Source organism: Falco naumanni, chromosome 7 (assembly GCF_017639655.2).
Source record: "Falco naumanni isolate bFalNau1 chromosome 7, bFalNau1.pat, whole genome shotgun sequence".
Taxonomy (NCBI): domain Eukaryota; kingdom Metazoa; phylum Chordata; class Aves; order Falconiformes; family Falconidae; genus Falco; species Falco naumanni.
In genome coordinates, this window is record NC_054060.1 from 20,587,491 (window position 1) to 20,603,273 (window position 15,783).

Consider the following 15,783-nt stretch of genomic DNA (forward strand, 5'->3'; position numbering starts at 1 on the left):
CTCTGTATTACCAGGATGACATTTAGTTAGAAATCTCCCTGCTCCGGTTTGTAGAGCTGACTGTATTTATGTGAGGTTTGCTAAAGGAGCCGTTCATGGTTTCTCAAGCACCGACCTGCAGGTCTCTGGCTACGCAGAACAGAGACTGCAATACCAACTGTGACATCGCCTTCCCTTCTGCTTATTTTAAAAACAGTAAGTGAAGTCATAAAAACTTCAGACATGATTTTAATTAGACCTTGCACAATCCACCGATTCCAAGACATCCTGAGTTCTCAAGTTTTGCAATGTTAAGCACCCTAAAAAACCTTCGTAAAGCACAAAAGCATAATTTGTTCAATTAATTTTTGACACGGGAGGTCTTCTTATCTAGCTCCAAAATGAGCAGAAGCAAATTTGTGAGGAAAAAAAGACAAAACTGACAATTCTTTTGATTTTTTTCCTCAAAAAGATTACTGGAGATTAGGCCCCTGGTTTAACAGGGAAGAGGAGAAGCTGGAGGGGGTCCAGTGGTGGGCTACCAAGATGACTATGGTCTTGCAGTACATCTTCTGAAGAAACCGGGCTCATTTAGCTGTGCACTGATGAGCCTGCAGGAAACCACTACCATGAAGGTAGCTACAGGCTCAGTCTTGCCAGGTGACACGATGGGCAGCAGCCAAAGTCTTATCTTGGGACATACAAACTGGACATCTGCAAAAACATGCAGAACTGGAACAGGTTACCCACAGAGGGAGAAAGCTCTCCATCCCTGGAGGTTTTCAAGACACAACTGGACAAATCCACAGCTAACCTGATCTAATCCTGCCAACTCTGAAGAGGAAGGTGGACTAGGTGATCTCCACGGGCTCGTCCCATCAAGCACCACTGCCCCCACAGCCATCTCACTGCTGCACCGTTCCGTCAGTCCGAAGGCAATGCTAGCCCACTCCGGGAAGAGGAGCAGGAATTCCCTCACCAGAACTCAACTATACTTTAAGTCTTGCTCCCCCCTACAACAGTCATGCACGCACCATTATTTCCCAGCAGACAGCTAACGGTGTTTTCAGGCACAAAGAGCTGGACGTAAATAGATATTGAAGAGGCCCTTCAAAGCTATAAGGGGGCCTGACCACCTTCCTTTGTTTTTAAATATCAGAACCACCTTGCCAATATGCACTACTTGAAGGGCAGGAACAGAAACCAGATAAAATCTTTCAAGAGCGTGGTGCTAGCATGCCATTTAAATGCCAGCGAGAGCAAAATAACTCCACACAATATGCTGTGTGAGACCACACTAGTCATGTTCACCAGCATCCCAAAATAATTCCACCAAAATCCTGATAGAAGAAACCTGATCTTAGGACCTCACGGTTTTAGACATTTATATTTTAAGGCCAACAGAATGTTACTGTGGAAACATTAGGTTATGGGAACCTTATCTCCGTTCAGTGAAAGTGTGCTTCTCTGGTACACCCACACTAGGTTTCAGTAACCTACTTGATGCATCAAAGCTGCAACAGTAGCTGCACAGCTGATACAATTTGCACAAGTTTTCTTCCGCTCCTCTAGCCAGGACTTCTGGCATGTGACAATGGCAACTGGTACACTTTCCGGCACCCCCAGCAGCTGTACAGTGACACAGACCCAGACCCTGGATCTCCAGAACTAGCTGTTCCTGCTGTCCACAGAAACCACACTGCACCATGCAATTATGAATGCATAAAGCAAGCGCCTTCATAAACAAGTTTAGCTTTTTGCTCTTGCCTAAGTAAACACAGCACAAGAAGCGTTAATGAGATGCTGAGTTCACGCTCCCTTCCTCCCTCCTCCAGGCTACTCACTCCTCTTAGCTGTGACAGCCAGTTACAAGCAGTTGCTATAAAGATAGCGCTGCGCCAAGGAGATTCCAGAGAAGCTATGGAAAGGGAATGGACGGCTGAAAGATTGCCAGATGTACGAGGATACAAACGCAGAGGCAGCAGGCAGGGAGAACTCGAGAAAAGCAGCAAGGACAGAACAGCCAGCTTCATTACCGGGCTGCTCCTGGACCTCCACCAGAGGGTAAAAGGTGAGGAAGCGATGAGCTGGTTCACCAGCCAATAAACGCAAACAGACTTAGGTCTGGGCAGATGGGTCTTAGGACTTACAGGGTTAAGCTCAAACTTTATCCTACTGAGAAGGGGAATTCTTAAGCTCTGCGAGCAAACTGAGGCATTCCTTACAAAACAACCGCTGTGCCATGCCTGGCCACGGAACGGTGCCACGCAGGTCAGAGGAGCCGCAACTCTGAATAACTGAGGGCACAGATCCAGGACAAGGAAGCTGGTGAGTCAGTGCTGTACGGAGACCAACCATCTCTGCACAGCAGAAACCAGCTGGACCTTACCAGGCTAAAGAGCAATGTACGATTCTGTTGAGACTTAAGACAACAAGTGTTAGAACTGGGGAAGGAATGAAATTTCTAGGACAGAAGTAACTCCTCTTGTCAAGAAGCATGTGAGACTTTTCAAATAAATGTTGAGAAAGAGCACATCGTTCCATGTAGATCAGACACACTGGTTACTCCGAGAGCTCGCTGGAGGACTCACTACGTGAAGCAAATGTGAAGTGTATATATAAGACAGTATACTTTACCTATGGGTAAATAAAGCTCGTGACTTTCAGAATATGTATCTGTTACAAACATTTTCCATAAAAATGTAAACATCTGTTGTACAGCTGCAATGCCGTATTCTGATCCCGTCTTTCAAAAGATTTGTTTCATAAATCGGTAATTTTTAAACGTACAACAGATTTGACAAGAAATGCAGGTTTATCTTATATGAAAAGAAACAACATCATCTTAATTTTTTTTACTTAATAATTTTGTCTCTAAAATTCTAGCTAATTCTCCTCTAATGGAATGTGATTAATCTGCAATTCTTCCCTGCTAATTCTCTATCAAAACATAAAATAAAATGATCTTATTAGCACAGCTGTTGCTACATGTAATGACTACAAGGCAAGATTCCATAAAAAGATAAAATACCTTTTTTGCACTTTCAGGACCTGCTTCATCAAAACGAAATCTGACGATACGGAAGTCTTTGCAATAAATTATTAATTCAGTTGGATTAAATTTAAGCTTTTGGTTGGGACCAAGGACCTTCTGCTTCCTCTTGGTGTCATTCACTGTAAAGAGAAGACAAAAGTTATGGGACTGTGTTTTACAAGTACACAACGCAAGACTGGCTCAAACGTCCACAGAAATGCTGCTAGCACCACTTTTTCATTTAATAGTATATCTCAAGTGTTCAACTGAGTAGACAACCCACAGGTCCTCCTGTTCATCAGCCTCCTTTCAAACACGTGGCTGAATTACTGTTTCCTGTATGCCCAGATTATTTTTGCCCATCAACAACTTCACAAACAAGGCATTAACATACAGTATTCCCAAAAGCAATTTTTCCTCCCAGACAGTTAATAGTGTACACTGCAATCCCCTTCTGATGCACAGTAATTGGCATATATGCTGATTTTTTAATTTATTTTTTTTTTATGGATAAAAAGACTAATCTTAACTCCTTATTTCTTACATAAAACTCAAGAATGTAAGTACAGTCAATTGCCAGCTGGCCTAGACCCACAGAGACAGGCCGTGTCTCTCAGCCTATGTAGCTCCTTTTCAGAGAAAGTTAAGTTGCAAAAGGTAAGCGTCACAGAAGCCACAGAGATTTTATTTGTGGTAACTGACAGAAGTGGGGCACAGGGCTGAGTGACTAACTGACACAGCTGCCCGGTTGCAGGTATCTTCTGGTTAAACTTAGGTGCTTCCAGGGAACACGGGTGTTTCAGGGACACCTGCGGCTGTTGCCACTCAGTGTACCCGCCACTAAGAACCTCTGCTGCAACACGGGTAACAACCCCCCCCAGCTCCTGATAGGAAAAGCTGATGTTTCACTAAATTTAGGGTGAACCTGCGTAACAGAAAAACAAAGAATAATCTCAAGTATGTGGCAGGAAATACTGCCCTCGCCCTCTGAAGAGCTTCAAACCGCAATGGAAAAGCTGAACAGAAGGGGTTCCTGGAGAACGTCTACCATTCTTCTAACGAAACCACAGCTGTTCGTACTACTTGACAGTTTGGGGAAACAAGAAAATAGATTCATCTAGGATCTATCAGCCTTCAAGTTTTAAAATAAGTGCTATCTGTAGTCCTCTCCCACTTAAGAACAACACATCTCATGTGAGAGGACATAATTAATAGAACAATTATTCAAGGCTGGCTGGCTGGCTTCCCCCCCTGTTTAGCAGTATTTATTATATAAGCATTTGTATGAGATGTTAAATAAGAAGATTGCAAGACCCCATTTATAAATATCTCTCCATACAAAGCCGTCATTAACAGATTTGCAATATTGCTACTGTTTAGTCACTTCTACCTGGTATTTATGGAAAGGGGCAACAAATGTGGGCCAGTGCAAGACCATATAACAGGTCAACAGCACCTCTTTCTTTTAAAAAAAAAAAAAATATCCTCATAATGTTCTTCCTCAGCTATACATTAATCTTTTCACAGTGATTACAACCAGCTCCCAGAGCGGAATGGATTATTGGATAAACTTTGGGCCCTGAAAACTTTTAAGTAATGATTTAAATTACCTACAGTCAGAAAACCAAGTATTTAACAGCCCATGCCGTGATCAAGGCTTGGAAAATTATCAGTTATAAGAAATTCTTCAATTACAAGATTAATTATTCTTAACGTTCTTCTTAACAAACAGGTCGGCCTCAAGTATCTACCAAAAACTGGTTCTTCAAAATAAGTATGTTATAGGTTATTTCTTCAGTTAAGACATCTATTGTTATTTGTAGATTTTTGTAGCCCACTAGCTACTAACTTGCTAAGAATTACGCAGGCTTGAAAACTCTAGCATTTACGCAGTCAGATATCCCAGCTATGAGCAAATTGTGTAAGTGAACTGCTTTTTGCAATCTCATGTATTTACATGGAAGAGGTTCAGATGCTTGCACACAAAAAAGTCGCTAACAAAATTCTGCGCTGTAAGAACTGGTGCCTATCCTAGGACACCTGGTGCTTCAGTACTGTAGTTAAATGTAAAAATCAATATAAAGACCCAACTAAGTACATCTCCTGCACGGCACCACAAGTTTTATTTAGCTTTTAATGCTTTTATCCTAATCTTAAACCAAATTCTTCAAATCATAGAAGATTAATGACATAAAACCTGAAGCGTCAACAATCGTGCACATCACAAGCAGTTAACAGTTTAGAAGTGAGTAACTGTAAAGCCTGTCACTCATTACACTTAACTATTTTGGACATACCTGTGACTATCTGCTCAATGCATGTTAGCGGGACATCATGCTCACCAAGGAGGAGGTTTTTATAATGGAATTTCTGAAACACATGAACTCAGAGCCATTAATTGCAGTTCTGCAGTTCGCAACCAGATATAAAGAACAACTTTGAAGAAATGTTGATGATAAAAATCAGGCATGCCTAGACTTTTCTGACATGTGACACCCTGGCCTACTCACAAGCAATTTGAGGCTGCGGAAACAGCTCTCTTGTGCTTGTGAATTGCACAGCAAACAGTTTAGAAACCTGCACAGAGGATGCAAAATAACCCCAGTACTTACACTGAATTTACTAGCCTCAAAAATTGCTGGTAGAAATTCAATACAATCTGAAGTATAATATATATATACATATATATTACATAAAAAGTCTCCAACTATTACTGTAATCATAGAACAAAAAAAAATAATACTAATTCAGCTTTTAGAAATGAGTTTTGAAAATTACTTCATGTAAAAAAATTAATTTTTTGAAGTAGCTGTGGTCAAACTTACTAACCATTATTGAATAAGCATCTGCCTACTTTCAGAGCTTCATGCATGCCTAGTTAATGGTGTGCTTCTTTTAAAAGCCCAAAATGAAAGTGAAAACTCTACTGAAAATAAAATACAGCTCACAAATTTGATTTTCAAACAGTCCTGTATGCTGTGCTGTTCAAAAACTGATCGAGGTTTTGAATGTCACATGTTCTGCTTTGACAAAGGCTTATTTTCTCCCCTTTTCTTGTTGCTTCATCTATAATGAAAACTCATTTCATGGTTCCATTGTCCTCCATTAGTAATGCCAATAAAACTTGGATGCATTAAAGGCTTTGCTAATCTGACGCTTGCCTAGTCAAAGGAACATTTGCAATTATCATCTTCAAGGAGAAATATGTTTTTATATGATTCCTGCTTTGCCTTTTGCAAAACCACTTCCCAATGAAGCCTCGATAAAAAAGAGATAAATAGAGCTGGCTGCACTTCCATACCAAACTGGCTCTGTTCCGATATTCTCAATGAAGGGATGGAATAGCAACACATTCAGAAGAGGACAGTGGAACTTCACCATTTAGCCTGCTCTGTTTTAGAAGGCATCACATCAGATATGAGACAGATTCACTATATTTAATTAAATCCATTTTACCTATCACATTTATTGTCATGATACAGCAATGTGAGTTAATAACAAACCTGTAGTGGCATTGGGTCATCCGTAATAAAGGAAATCTTGAAGTTAGTGCAAACCAGTTTGCCCCACAGGTCATATTGACTTGTATCTGTTGCCATGCATTTTCTTACAAAATTTACTTCATTGACCACAATTTCACCTAAAACAGAAAAGGGAAGGGGAAAAGAGAAACCTATATAAATCTTGTATGTGCAGCGACCCTAAGTCTGTAGTACCAAGAAACCCTTAACTCTTTACCTGTTTACCTCTTCTGGGTAAACCTGGAGTTTAAGTAACATCACTCCACGGGAAAAAAGAAAACTGCCATTCCAAAATAGGCAATGCTGTGCAGTAGTAAAAGCAAAACAACCCAACAAAAAACCCCAAACCACCCAACAACCAACCACACACCACTCTCCTTATACCCAGAGATCAAAATCTGCAAATCTTCACTATGAAAAAGTCATTGGTTTGGACAACAGTGTCCTTTAAACAGAGGCATATGTTTATGTACTTCAGCTAGCATTGATTTTTAAAACTGAAATTAACCGGCTATTGTTAAGTACTTTAGAGAGTTTTATGAACTTCATGAATTCAGAATCATCAGTCCACACCTAGTTTTGCATTTATAAACAGATTTTCAGATGGTTTCATAAAAATGAAACCAGAATACAAACACATTAAACATTCCTCGCCATTTCAAAGTTTCTACTGCAACCATTTGTAAAACAAAATTTAAATGAAGAAGAAAAAAAATTACACTAAGTCATCTGGGATAAGCTACGAAGTGAAAAAGCATACAGACAAATGAGACTGAGGACCAATTAAGAAGAAAATCACTATATGTAACGTTACTGTTCAGTTGCACAACAGAGGTTTCTGAAAACTCAACAGTAATTTCATTTTTCCTTCAGGAAAGGAACTTGGTCATTTATTTTGCTCCTGTATTGGGCTTTTGCTTCTGTCACAATCAACCACCTCCTGCTACTGCTATCTACCATAAAGAGCGCGGGAATGGAAGTATACCAGCTATAGATTTTTGTTTAAAAAAAGACTAAGGACTAAAGATTGCTAAAGCCTAATTTGCTCGTAATAGGTGGGGCATATTTAGTCCCCGTTGCCCAAAATGTCATCTCAGCTTGTCCTACGCTTTGCAAGAAACCAGTCAGTTCTTTGGGTGGCTAGAGCGGCAGTAAGCAGCTATCTGCATGCCCAACGAGCACGGCCAGAGCTTTGGATAAACCTCCCATCTGTCTCCTGATCTACAGAAGGTATTCTCAGGTAGCTATCACTGTGCCCAAGTAACCACACATCCAAAGAACTGTCTTTAGCACACCAAACGTGAGCAGAACAAAACCTTTTGCCAGTCTTGAGATGCAGCCTCTGCCCAGGCTGCTCACCCTGAGCTATTCCGCTGAGCTGCCCTTCCAGCTCTCTGCCCCCCAGTATCATCAGGCACCAGCCTGGACATCCCTAAGAGCAGCAGCAGAGCCCCTGCTTTCAGTTCAGCTGTAATAAACAGCTACAACCATGTCTTGGGCTAGCTCTGTAGCCTTGAGCTGGCAGAATTATGTTCAGTATTCTGGAACTGTTTGACAATGTAAGGGGACAAGTTTCATTGACGTGCAATTATCATATACATGCATAAACTATACCAGAAGCAGCAAAGAGTTGTGAAAATGCTCTATAGATAGAGGCACTGGAGCCCTGAAGTCTTTTCTCTATCATTACTGAACTGTGGTTAAATAAGCTTTCGATTCTGAGAGGAAAAAAAAAAAAAAAAAGTATCTGACTCTTGACAGCTTCAGTACAAATAGTTAAAAGTTCAGCCAAGTCCACAGCAACTGAAAACAATGTCTTATAACGGGGTACACGAGAATGACAAGCCCTACCTCTGATAAACACTGTAATGAAAATGTTTTCATACTTTTAACAGAGTCTGGCCAGCATTTTTTCTAATAAACTATTTACTTAAATAATTGCAAAAGCCCAAACTGTATATTAAAGCAATTAATTCTCACAGCTGGTGTTAATCTTCAACCATTCAGTGTTGAGTTCTCAGCCACAGTCCCTGTGAAGCTTCCCCTCTCCAGTCAGTTGTTCCAGACCTACCTAACAGTTGTTATTCTTCCCACTCTCAGCACCTCCAGTGGATCCCTGCATTTCTAATAAAAAGATACAGAGAGCCCAATACACCATGAAGTGCAACTTCCATAGGTATTTTTTCTCCATAGAACATTCTCTTATCTGTTACCAAGCGTAGTATTTTTAGTATCACACAGAAGACACTCTTGCTAAAAGCACAAATTACTATTACCAAACTATTTCAGTACTTCACATCTCTGATGCTACAAAACAGCAGAGAAATAAGAGATCCATGCAAACTTCTTCAATTTGAATCTACTACAGTTTAAACATGCCTGCACCATCATTCTCTTTACCAAAGCCTGTCCTTTTTACATCCTTCCTCCACTCTTCATAGTAAAGGTGGCTACACTAGAACATGTTAATACTAATCCTACTTCAGAGCATCTTCATTTATTCTCATTTCATCCAACACAAATACATCCTGGATTTTTTGCTCTAGCTACTCCTTTGTACTCACGTTTACAGCCCTAACACAGAACTGTCAGTTTTGAACCTGACTGTTATAATATGGCAAGACAGAGTGTGCATTCCAATTCCAGCTGAAGGGTTTAAACATTTACAACGAAGCATGAGAAAGTCTGCAATGCAAATTTAATAGATGCAGTTTTCAAAAGCCAAACCCAAACTTTTTTTTTCTTAAAATGCACGTTTGGAATTTTATACTAACCTGGCTTTTATCCTTCGTTTGGACATCCATAGTGAGCAATATAAAAAGGTGCGAACCTTCCAAACTTAACTCAAATTTAGGAAAGTAGATAAACAACATAAGTAGTATGTGCTGGTCTTGCACAATGAACCCTTCTTGTATTTGTAGTTTACTAGGTGATTTTTCTGTACCGGTGTCAACAACAGAGCTATTCAGAGATATTACACTGCACTTTTTTACAATGTAGCTGCTGCTTTTTTCCAGTAAACAGTCACAAGCTGTTCCAGACACAGAACAGCAGTCAACACTTCCATGTGACTCCCAACAGTCAAAGAACGATCTCAAGAGACAAGAGCAGTTTGTTTAAACTCTGACAGGAAACCAGAAGAAAAATTCCAGGTTGCCACCCTTACATATAAAGCCTAATCAGCTTTAACAAAAATATTTCTACAATGAATACATGAATCACAAAAATAACACCAGAGACTGGAGGATACATCTAGCTAATACACCTTCCACTTAACACAGCCTCAGAAACTGTTAAACCTCAGCAAAATCCTGCTAAATTTCACAAAAGCACACGCACTTTGACTGTTTCTTCGGATGCTGACAGAATTCATGTTACGGATCTGGCCCACCATAGGGCATAACCCACTGCAATCCAAATAACATCCGGAAGCAGCACGGGCACGCACGGGAACCGGGCACAGGAGAGGCAGGACTGGAAACGCTGCGCTCATCAAAGAGCGGAGCAAGTGATCAATAGGTACCACAGCCGCTGTGCAACAGCATCGATTCTGTCTCCCCAGCCTGCAAGTCATAACCCAGGCTGGTCAATTTACTTCTGCAGACTCTGAAAACGCAATTCCTGATCGATAACATCCTAAAAATAAAGCATGCTCTGCACAGTTTTGCCTACTGCTGAGCAATATTTTTGTCATTTTTTGTGCCGTACCCCCCAGGACCAAGTTTAAATTTTTTATCTTATGAAGGTAATAATTTGTAACTTACTATCAGGAACTGTGGATCTAATAATCTGCATACACACGGATCACAAAAATAGATTAAAAAAAAATCTTAGCTACTTTGTGTCAGTTTTATCACTATGTGTTATCAATAACAGGGCAATCAGTAAGTAAACTTGATAGATCTGAAAAAAATAAACAAGAACTGCCAGAATTAGCACTGCATTAGAACTTGTAATTGGAAATTTCCATAAGGGTCTGGATTCTTTATAGCAGTAGGAGACACACAAATAATCCTCTTTCACCTATATAGCCAGTTCTCATGTTTGCTATTTTTGGCTTCTGCATTATCTTAGCTTAAAATTCAAGAAACATGCCAACAAAGAAGAGACCTCGAGTAATTTCCAGGTTTTCAGTTGCTCTCTGAAACAGTTGCCAAACACTTCCATCCCAGAGTTTCTAGCACAATTTTGCTACCTATGAATACAGAAGGAATACAACAGAACAGCATTATCTCAAAGCCTTAGTTTTCAGGGAAGAAAGCTGATCGCATATACATGCATGTTAAAATGATAATAAACAACATTTCTAGCAAGTTAGGAGCCTGATAGTTGCTAGAGGCAACAAATGGCTGAAATCAGACTTCATAAATGCATAATGCAAATCCTGCAGGCTCAAGAAGTTTGTAGGTACCTTACATATCACTAAGGGAACTTCTTCGATACTGTATTAGAAGCATAAGAATACATTTACTAGAATAAATTTCCTCACTGAGCATTGAAGTTCTAAATCAAAATCTGAGTATGTTTAGTGTACATTCAAGGTGTAACAGACATCAGGACAACAGAGGATATTAAGTATGTCATGCAGTCATATAATTCCTGCCTAAATTCACAAAAACAAAGCACCTGAATACACTCAGGAAACCAAAGCCCCGTTCCTCATTTATAATGCTGATCGTGATTATACCCAATTAAGAGAACAGAAAACCAGCTTCTTTATGTGAAAGTTAGTCTAAAAAGTTCACAATAGAAGAGCTAAAATTAATTCAAGTAGCCATTTAACCACTAAAAATGCACATTAATGAGTTCACTTGTATTTAGAAAGATCTAAGTCTAAAACTGCTGCAAAATGACTGGGAAAAAAAATTAACTTCTGTAAATATCCGAGTAAGAATTTCCAATAAAATCTTCATTAATAAGTAAGTAAAATCCAGAACATCTTCACCCATTTAGCTGCCTTTTCTTAGCTGTTCTCTTGCAAAAAGAATACCAAAATTGTATGAGTTTATTAGTATGCACCAACCATTTAGATGTAAATGTCTCTAATCCACTTCTAAATGAATCTTCTGTTCAGTGTGCTCAGCCACTTCCAAACTTGAGAAAAAAGTATCTGTAAGCTCATGAAATAATTGTCTTTTATCTCTTTCCTGATTTTCATGAGCTCGTACAATGTATTTAAGGTATGTGAAGACAAAAAAAGCTGCACATGATTGTAGATACCACCCATGTCTGTCCCCCCACAAGTATTTTCCAATACTTTCACAATTAGTTAAAAAATAAGACTACATTTCATTTTCTGTACATCTGCAGAAAGCAAAAAAATAAAATAAATTTTAAAAGTTGTGTCAAAAGGACAGCTCAAAACAGTCATTACTGTGAATTAAAAACAATTTGGACATGTTCTATCTGCATTAATTTTTAATAGCAGGGCCCTGGATTTTTGTCAAACTACTCTAACCACTGCTTAGAGAGGGGTGTGTTTTAAATGCAAACCACTGAAAGAGCCTGCTTTGCCGATCTGATTGGAAAAAATGTTATTAAAATATCACACATGAATATGGTGCAGTTTCTCTAGTTTGATAACCATCAGAAAAAGAGCATGACAAGAGCTTAGCTCCATTTTAGAAATGCTCAGTAAGGGAAAAAGCAGAAAAAAAAAAAAAGTACAGACTTCTTGATAAAAGTCTTCAAAGAACAACTATTCTTTTCTCACGCACAACAAGATTAAAACCAGTATTTGTCCAATAATGGCTAATCTTCGTGAACCCTGTGAAAGAAACTGACGGCAGGAGGCAGCTGAAAAGATAACTGCTTTTCCGTGCTAGGATGGGATGCTCTGCAAAAGCCTCCCCCACACGCCAGAAACACAGGGAGCGATACAGGAGCGTAGAGCAGGCAACCAACAGTCCACACAGCAAGAAGGGAACATGGATCATAAGCAAGGCTCTCATTACCAACTAGATCCAAAACAAAGTATTGCAGTAAATTAAAAAGCTCATCATGCTTACAGAATTGCTTTAATCCAGCAACTTTTATTCCCCCTAAAATGAAAGTTTCTCCTATTTTTGAATGGGAAACAAAGTTTTATATTCCACATTCATTCCCACCTCAACCCCTGTGCTGGCACTGCCATTTGTAAAAGACTTTGTTAGTCACGTCAGAGAATTGATCCCGTTGAAAATAATTCTAACCACATATTTTTCTTCCTTTTTTGACAGTCCTGATTTCATCAGAATTAGCTCTCTGATCCAGCCTGTTCTTCACTTGCACAAGAAAGTGTCAGCAGCAAGTAGCTAATAGGAACACACACCTGTGGTGAGAAAAATGGAATCAACAGCTCCTCTTGGCATCAGTATGTATTTTTAGGCCAAACTAAAATAACCCTATAACCACCACTTCCCCCCCCCCCCAAAAAAAAAAAAAAAAAACCACCCAAAAAACAAAAAACCCACACACCAAAACCAAAACAACCAACAAACCAGTTTTAGCAGTTATTTGGTCAGAGTGCCTTAAGGTGAACAATAGACAAGCCAGTGAGGAGGGAGAGTGTGTTTTGTGTTTTGCTTATTTTTAGTCTGGCTATATAAACTACAGATTCCCAAAGCCTGACTTTGCCCAAACAATATAATCGGTTACAGTTTGACAGGACTGTGGTTTTCAGCCTCTTATTTTATAGCTATGTCACCAATACAAGTTACAGATGCTTTTCTGAACTTGTCATATATTACCGGGTCTAGCTTAAATTACTCTGGTTTGGCTTATTAAATAAATCAATACAGAAACACATGTTCAGAAATTAGTTCACTGAAGACTTACTTCACTGGAAGCAAATATAATTGCCAGGAGACAAAACCCCAGTAGTTTGGTCAGCTGACAATTCAGCCTCCACACTAACATTTTATCCCTTCTGGACTTTCATGACTTGTGGCTTTAAATATATATGGGACAGAGCAGGCAGACACCAGTTACTTTGGGACTGTTTTGCAGAAGGCACATGCAGAAGCATAAAAATTTATTTTAAAGCATGTTTATCCTTCTACCTTTAAAGTATGATTACCATATTGTCCTACAGCTAACATGTTGCAAACAGGAAAGTATTTTTGTAGATATTTACCGATACTTAAAATACATTACTAGTCAGAAATGTTAAGACATGTCCTCTGTGTATTCATAACAAAGGCAGCAGAACAAACTGACTCCATCCAGTAAAATCCACTTGTAAGACCGTAACTGGAACTTCAGCTTCTACATGCAGGCTGCCTTGGTAGTACTTATATCATGCCAGCCTTAAAAAAAGCAATCCCCAAAACAAAACAAGCAGTTAACTGAATCCAACGCGTGCCTGAAAATTTACTTTGAGTCAAACGAACAAAAAAAGCTATAATAGAAAAGAGTATTTACTATATACTTACTGTAAGTGATGCCTCATTTATTCTAAATATAAGTCAAATGCTTGCTTTATTTTTAAGCTTCTTGCAGTATGAAAGATTAGTTTGCACAAAGCTGCTGTTCCAGATTTCAAATCTAGATTACGAGAGTTTCAAATTCTATTAAATAAAACATTTTGTAATCTTGGTGTAGACAAAATATATACATATATATATATAATTTCTACTTTAGAAAAGCTTTAGGTGATTGTGTTACTTTCCAAGATGCCATTCTAATTTTCTAATCTGGCCATTCTGAAACTAATTTTATACTCTTGTATGACACTGATGCCTGAAAACAAGATGAAATTACAAAGCTATTTCACTTGCTTGTCTAATATCACAGGCTAACTTTAAAAACAAACAAATTCTTACAGCAACACTTGAATTTCAAGTAAGAAACTTGATGCAGGGAAAAACACCTAACCCTGCAGTATGTCTTAATCAGCTGTGCAATGAGTAAGAGAGCCTTGGCTAACATGCCACAACACTGGAAATGAGAATCAACAACTGAATATGCTTTGGAAGCAATCAGAAACTGACTTCATACAAGTTCTACTCAATTCTCACAAGCATTCATAGGCTAGCACTACCCACCATCAACAGGTGAACATCCTTAACAGATCAAGCGATACCTACTTGAACATCAACACTCATTCCAGAAATGCACACAGAAAAAGGCACTGACCATACAGCATTGCTACTTGTACCAAGCAATTAAACAATCCCAGTTTCCCCTTTGAGGGGAGAGACAAACCCGATTCCTAACACACCAGAAAGGCAGTCCTGACACATCTCTGGGGTTATGCATTAACCTCCCCAGCTCGGTCCCTGCTTCCTACCCCCCCCCGCGCCATCACAGTGCACTCACACCGCAACCACCATGGCCTCCGTTCTCCAGCTCTGAGACACTACAAACAAATGAAAATGCCAAGAAGGAGGTGCAAGGGTACAAAACAGTCAGGAGTGAACATACCTGGGGTACTAACGCACAAGATGTCCCACCAAAAAGTATTTCTTTCCTTCTCCTATCACAAGATGTGTTGCAGCTGCTCTGGAACTTATGACTTAATGTACTAAGGATTTGCAGAAAGCAGAAAAAAATAACAGAAAAAGAGCTGGGAGCTAACTTGTAAGAGAATCAGACTAAAAGATTAAAACTTTCCATGATACAGCCTCAATTAGATTTCTCCATTCAGTTGCCTATCTAAGGGCACATGTACACAAAGAAGCAAACAGAAAGCAGTAAGTAGGTGGTAAAGCCAACTAGACCGGCATAATTAGATAAAAGCAAATATATCCAGTGGCAACACTCTCGAACACGGTATGTAATTCCACCTCAACAAGAATAAAGCACAACTGGAAAATGTTCAGAGGTAATCAAAAGTACTAATAAATATATGGAAAGATCCTTTCCTAGGACCAACTAAGCTAGATGGAAGCAAACCAGCGAACATAGGACACAAGTCTGAAAATCACAAATCACACTGAATGGGGGAATACAACTTGGCATTTGCTATGTTGTACAAGAACTAGGATTTACACAAAGAAACTAAATGGTGGTAAGTCTGGAACAAATAAAGGTAGTTTGTACAACATATAATCGAGTTGCTGAACTTCTTATCAGATGAAGCTGTGGATGACAGAAGTTTACATAGCTAGCGAAAGCAATCGGATAAAAATCATGTAAGAAAAATCCAGGAAGAAGATTTAGATATGATAGCACTGCTTCTACGATGCTCTGTGACTCCCCACTTGGATCTCCCCATTACATTACTCCAGGAGGGAAGTCCCTATGCCACACACTGAAGGAAGCAGGGAG

General features: G+C 39.3%; 1 protein-coding gene across 1 annotated transcript in view; it reads right to left on the minus strand.

Annotated features, from left to right (window-relative positions):
- The window catches only part of MTMR10 (myotubularin related protein 10), a 41,304-nt gene that overhangs the window by 20,004 nt on the left and 5,517 nt on the right, over positions 1-15,783 (minus strand). Inside the window, exons 3-5 of the mRNA XM_040601089.1 lie at positions 6,517-6,653; positions 5,311-5,383; positions 3,011-3,153 (exon numbers count right to left, since the gene is read on the minus strand). Of these exons, the coding sequence (XP_040457023.1) occupies positions 3,011-3,153; positions 5,311-5,383; positions 6,517-6,653 (353 nt within the window). The remainder of the gene's footprint in view (positions 1-3,010; positions 3,154-5,310; positions 5,384-6,516; positions 6,654-15,783) is intronic.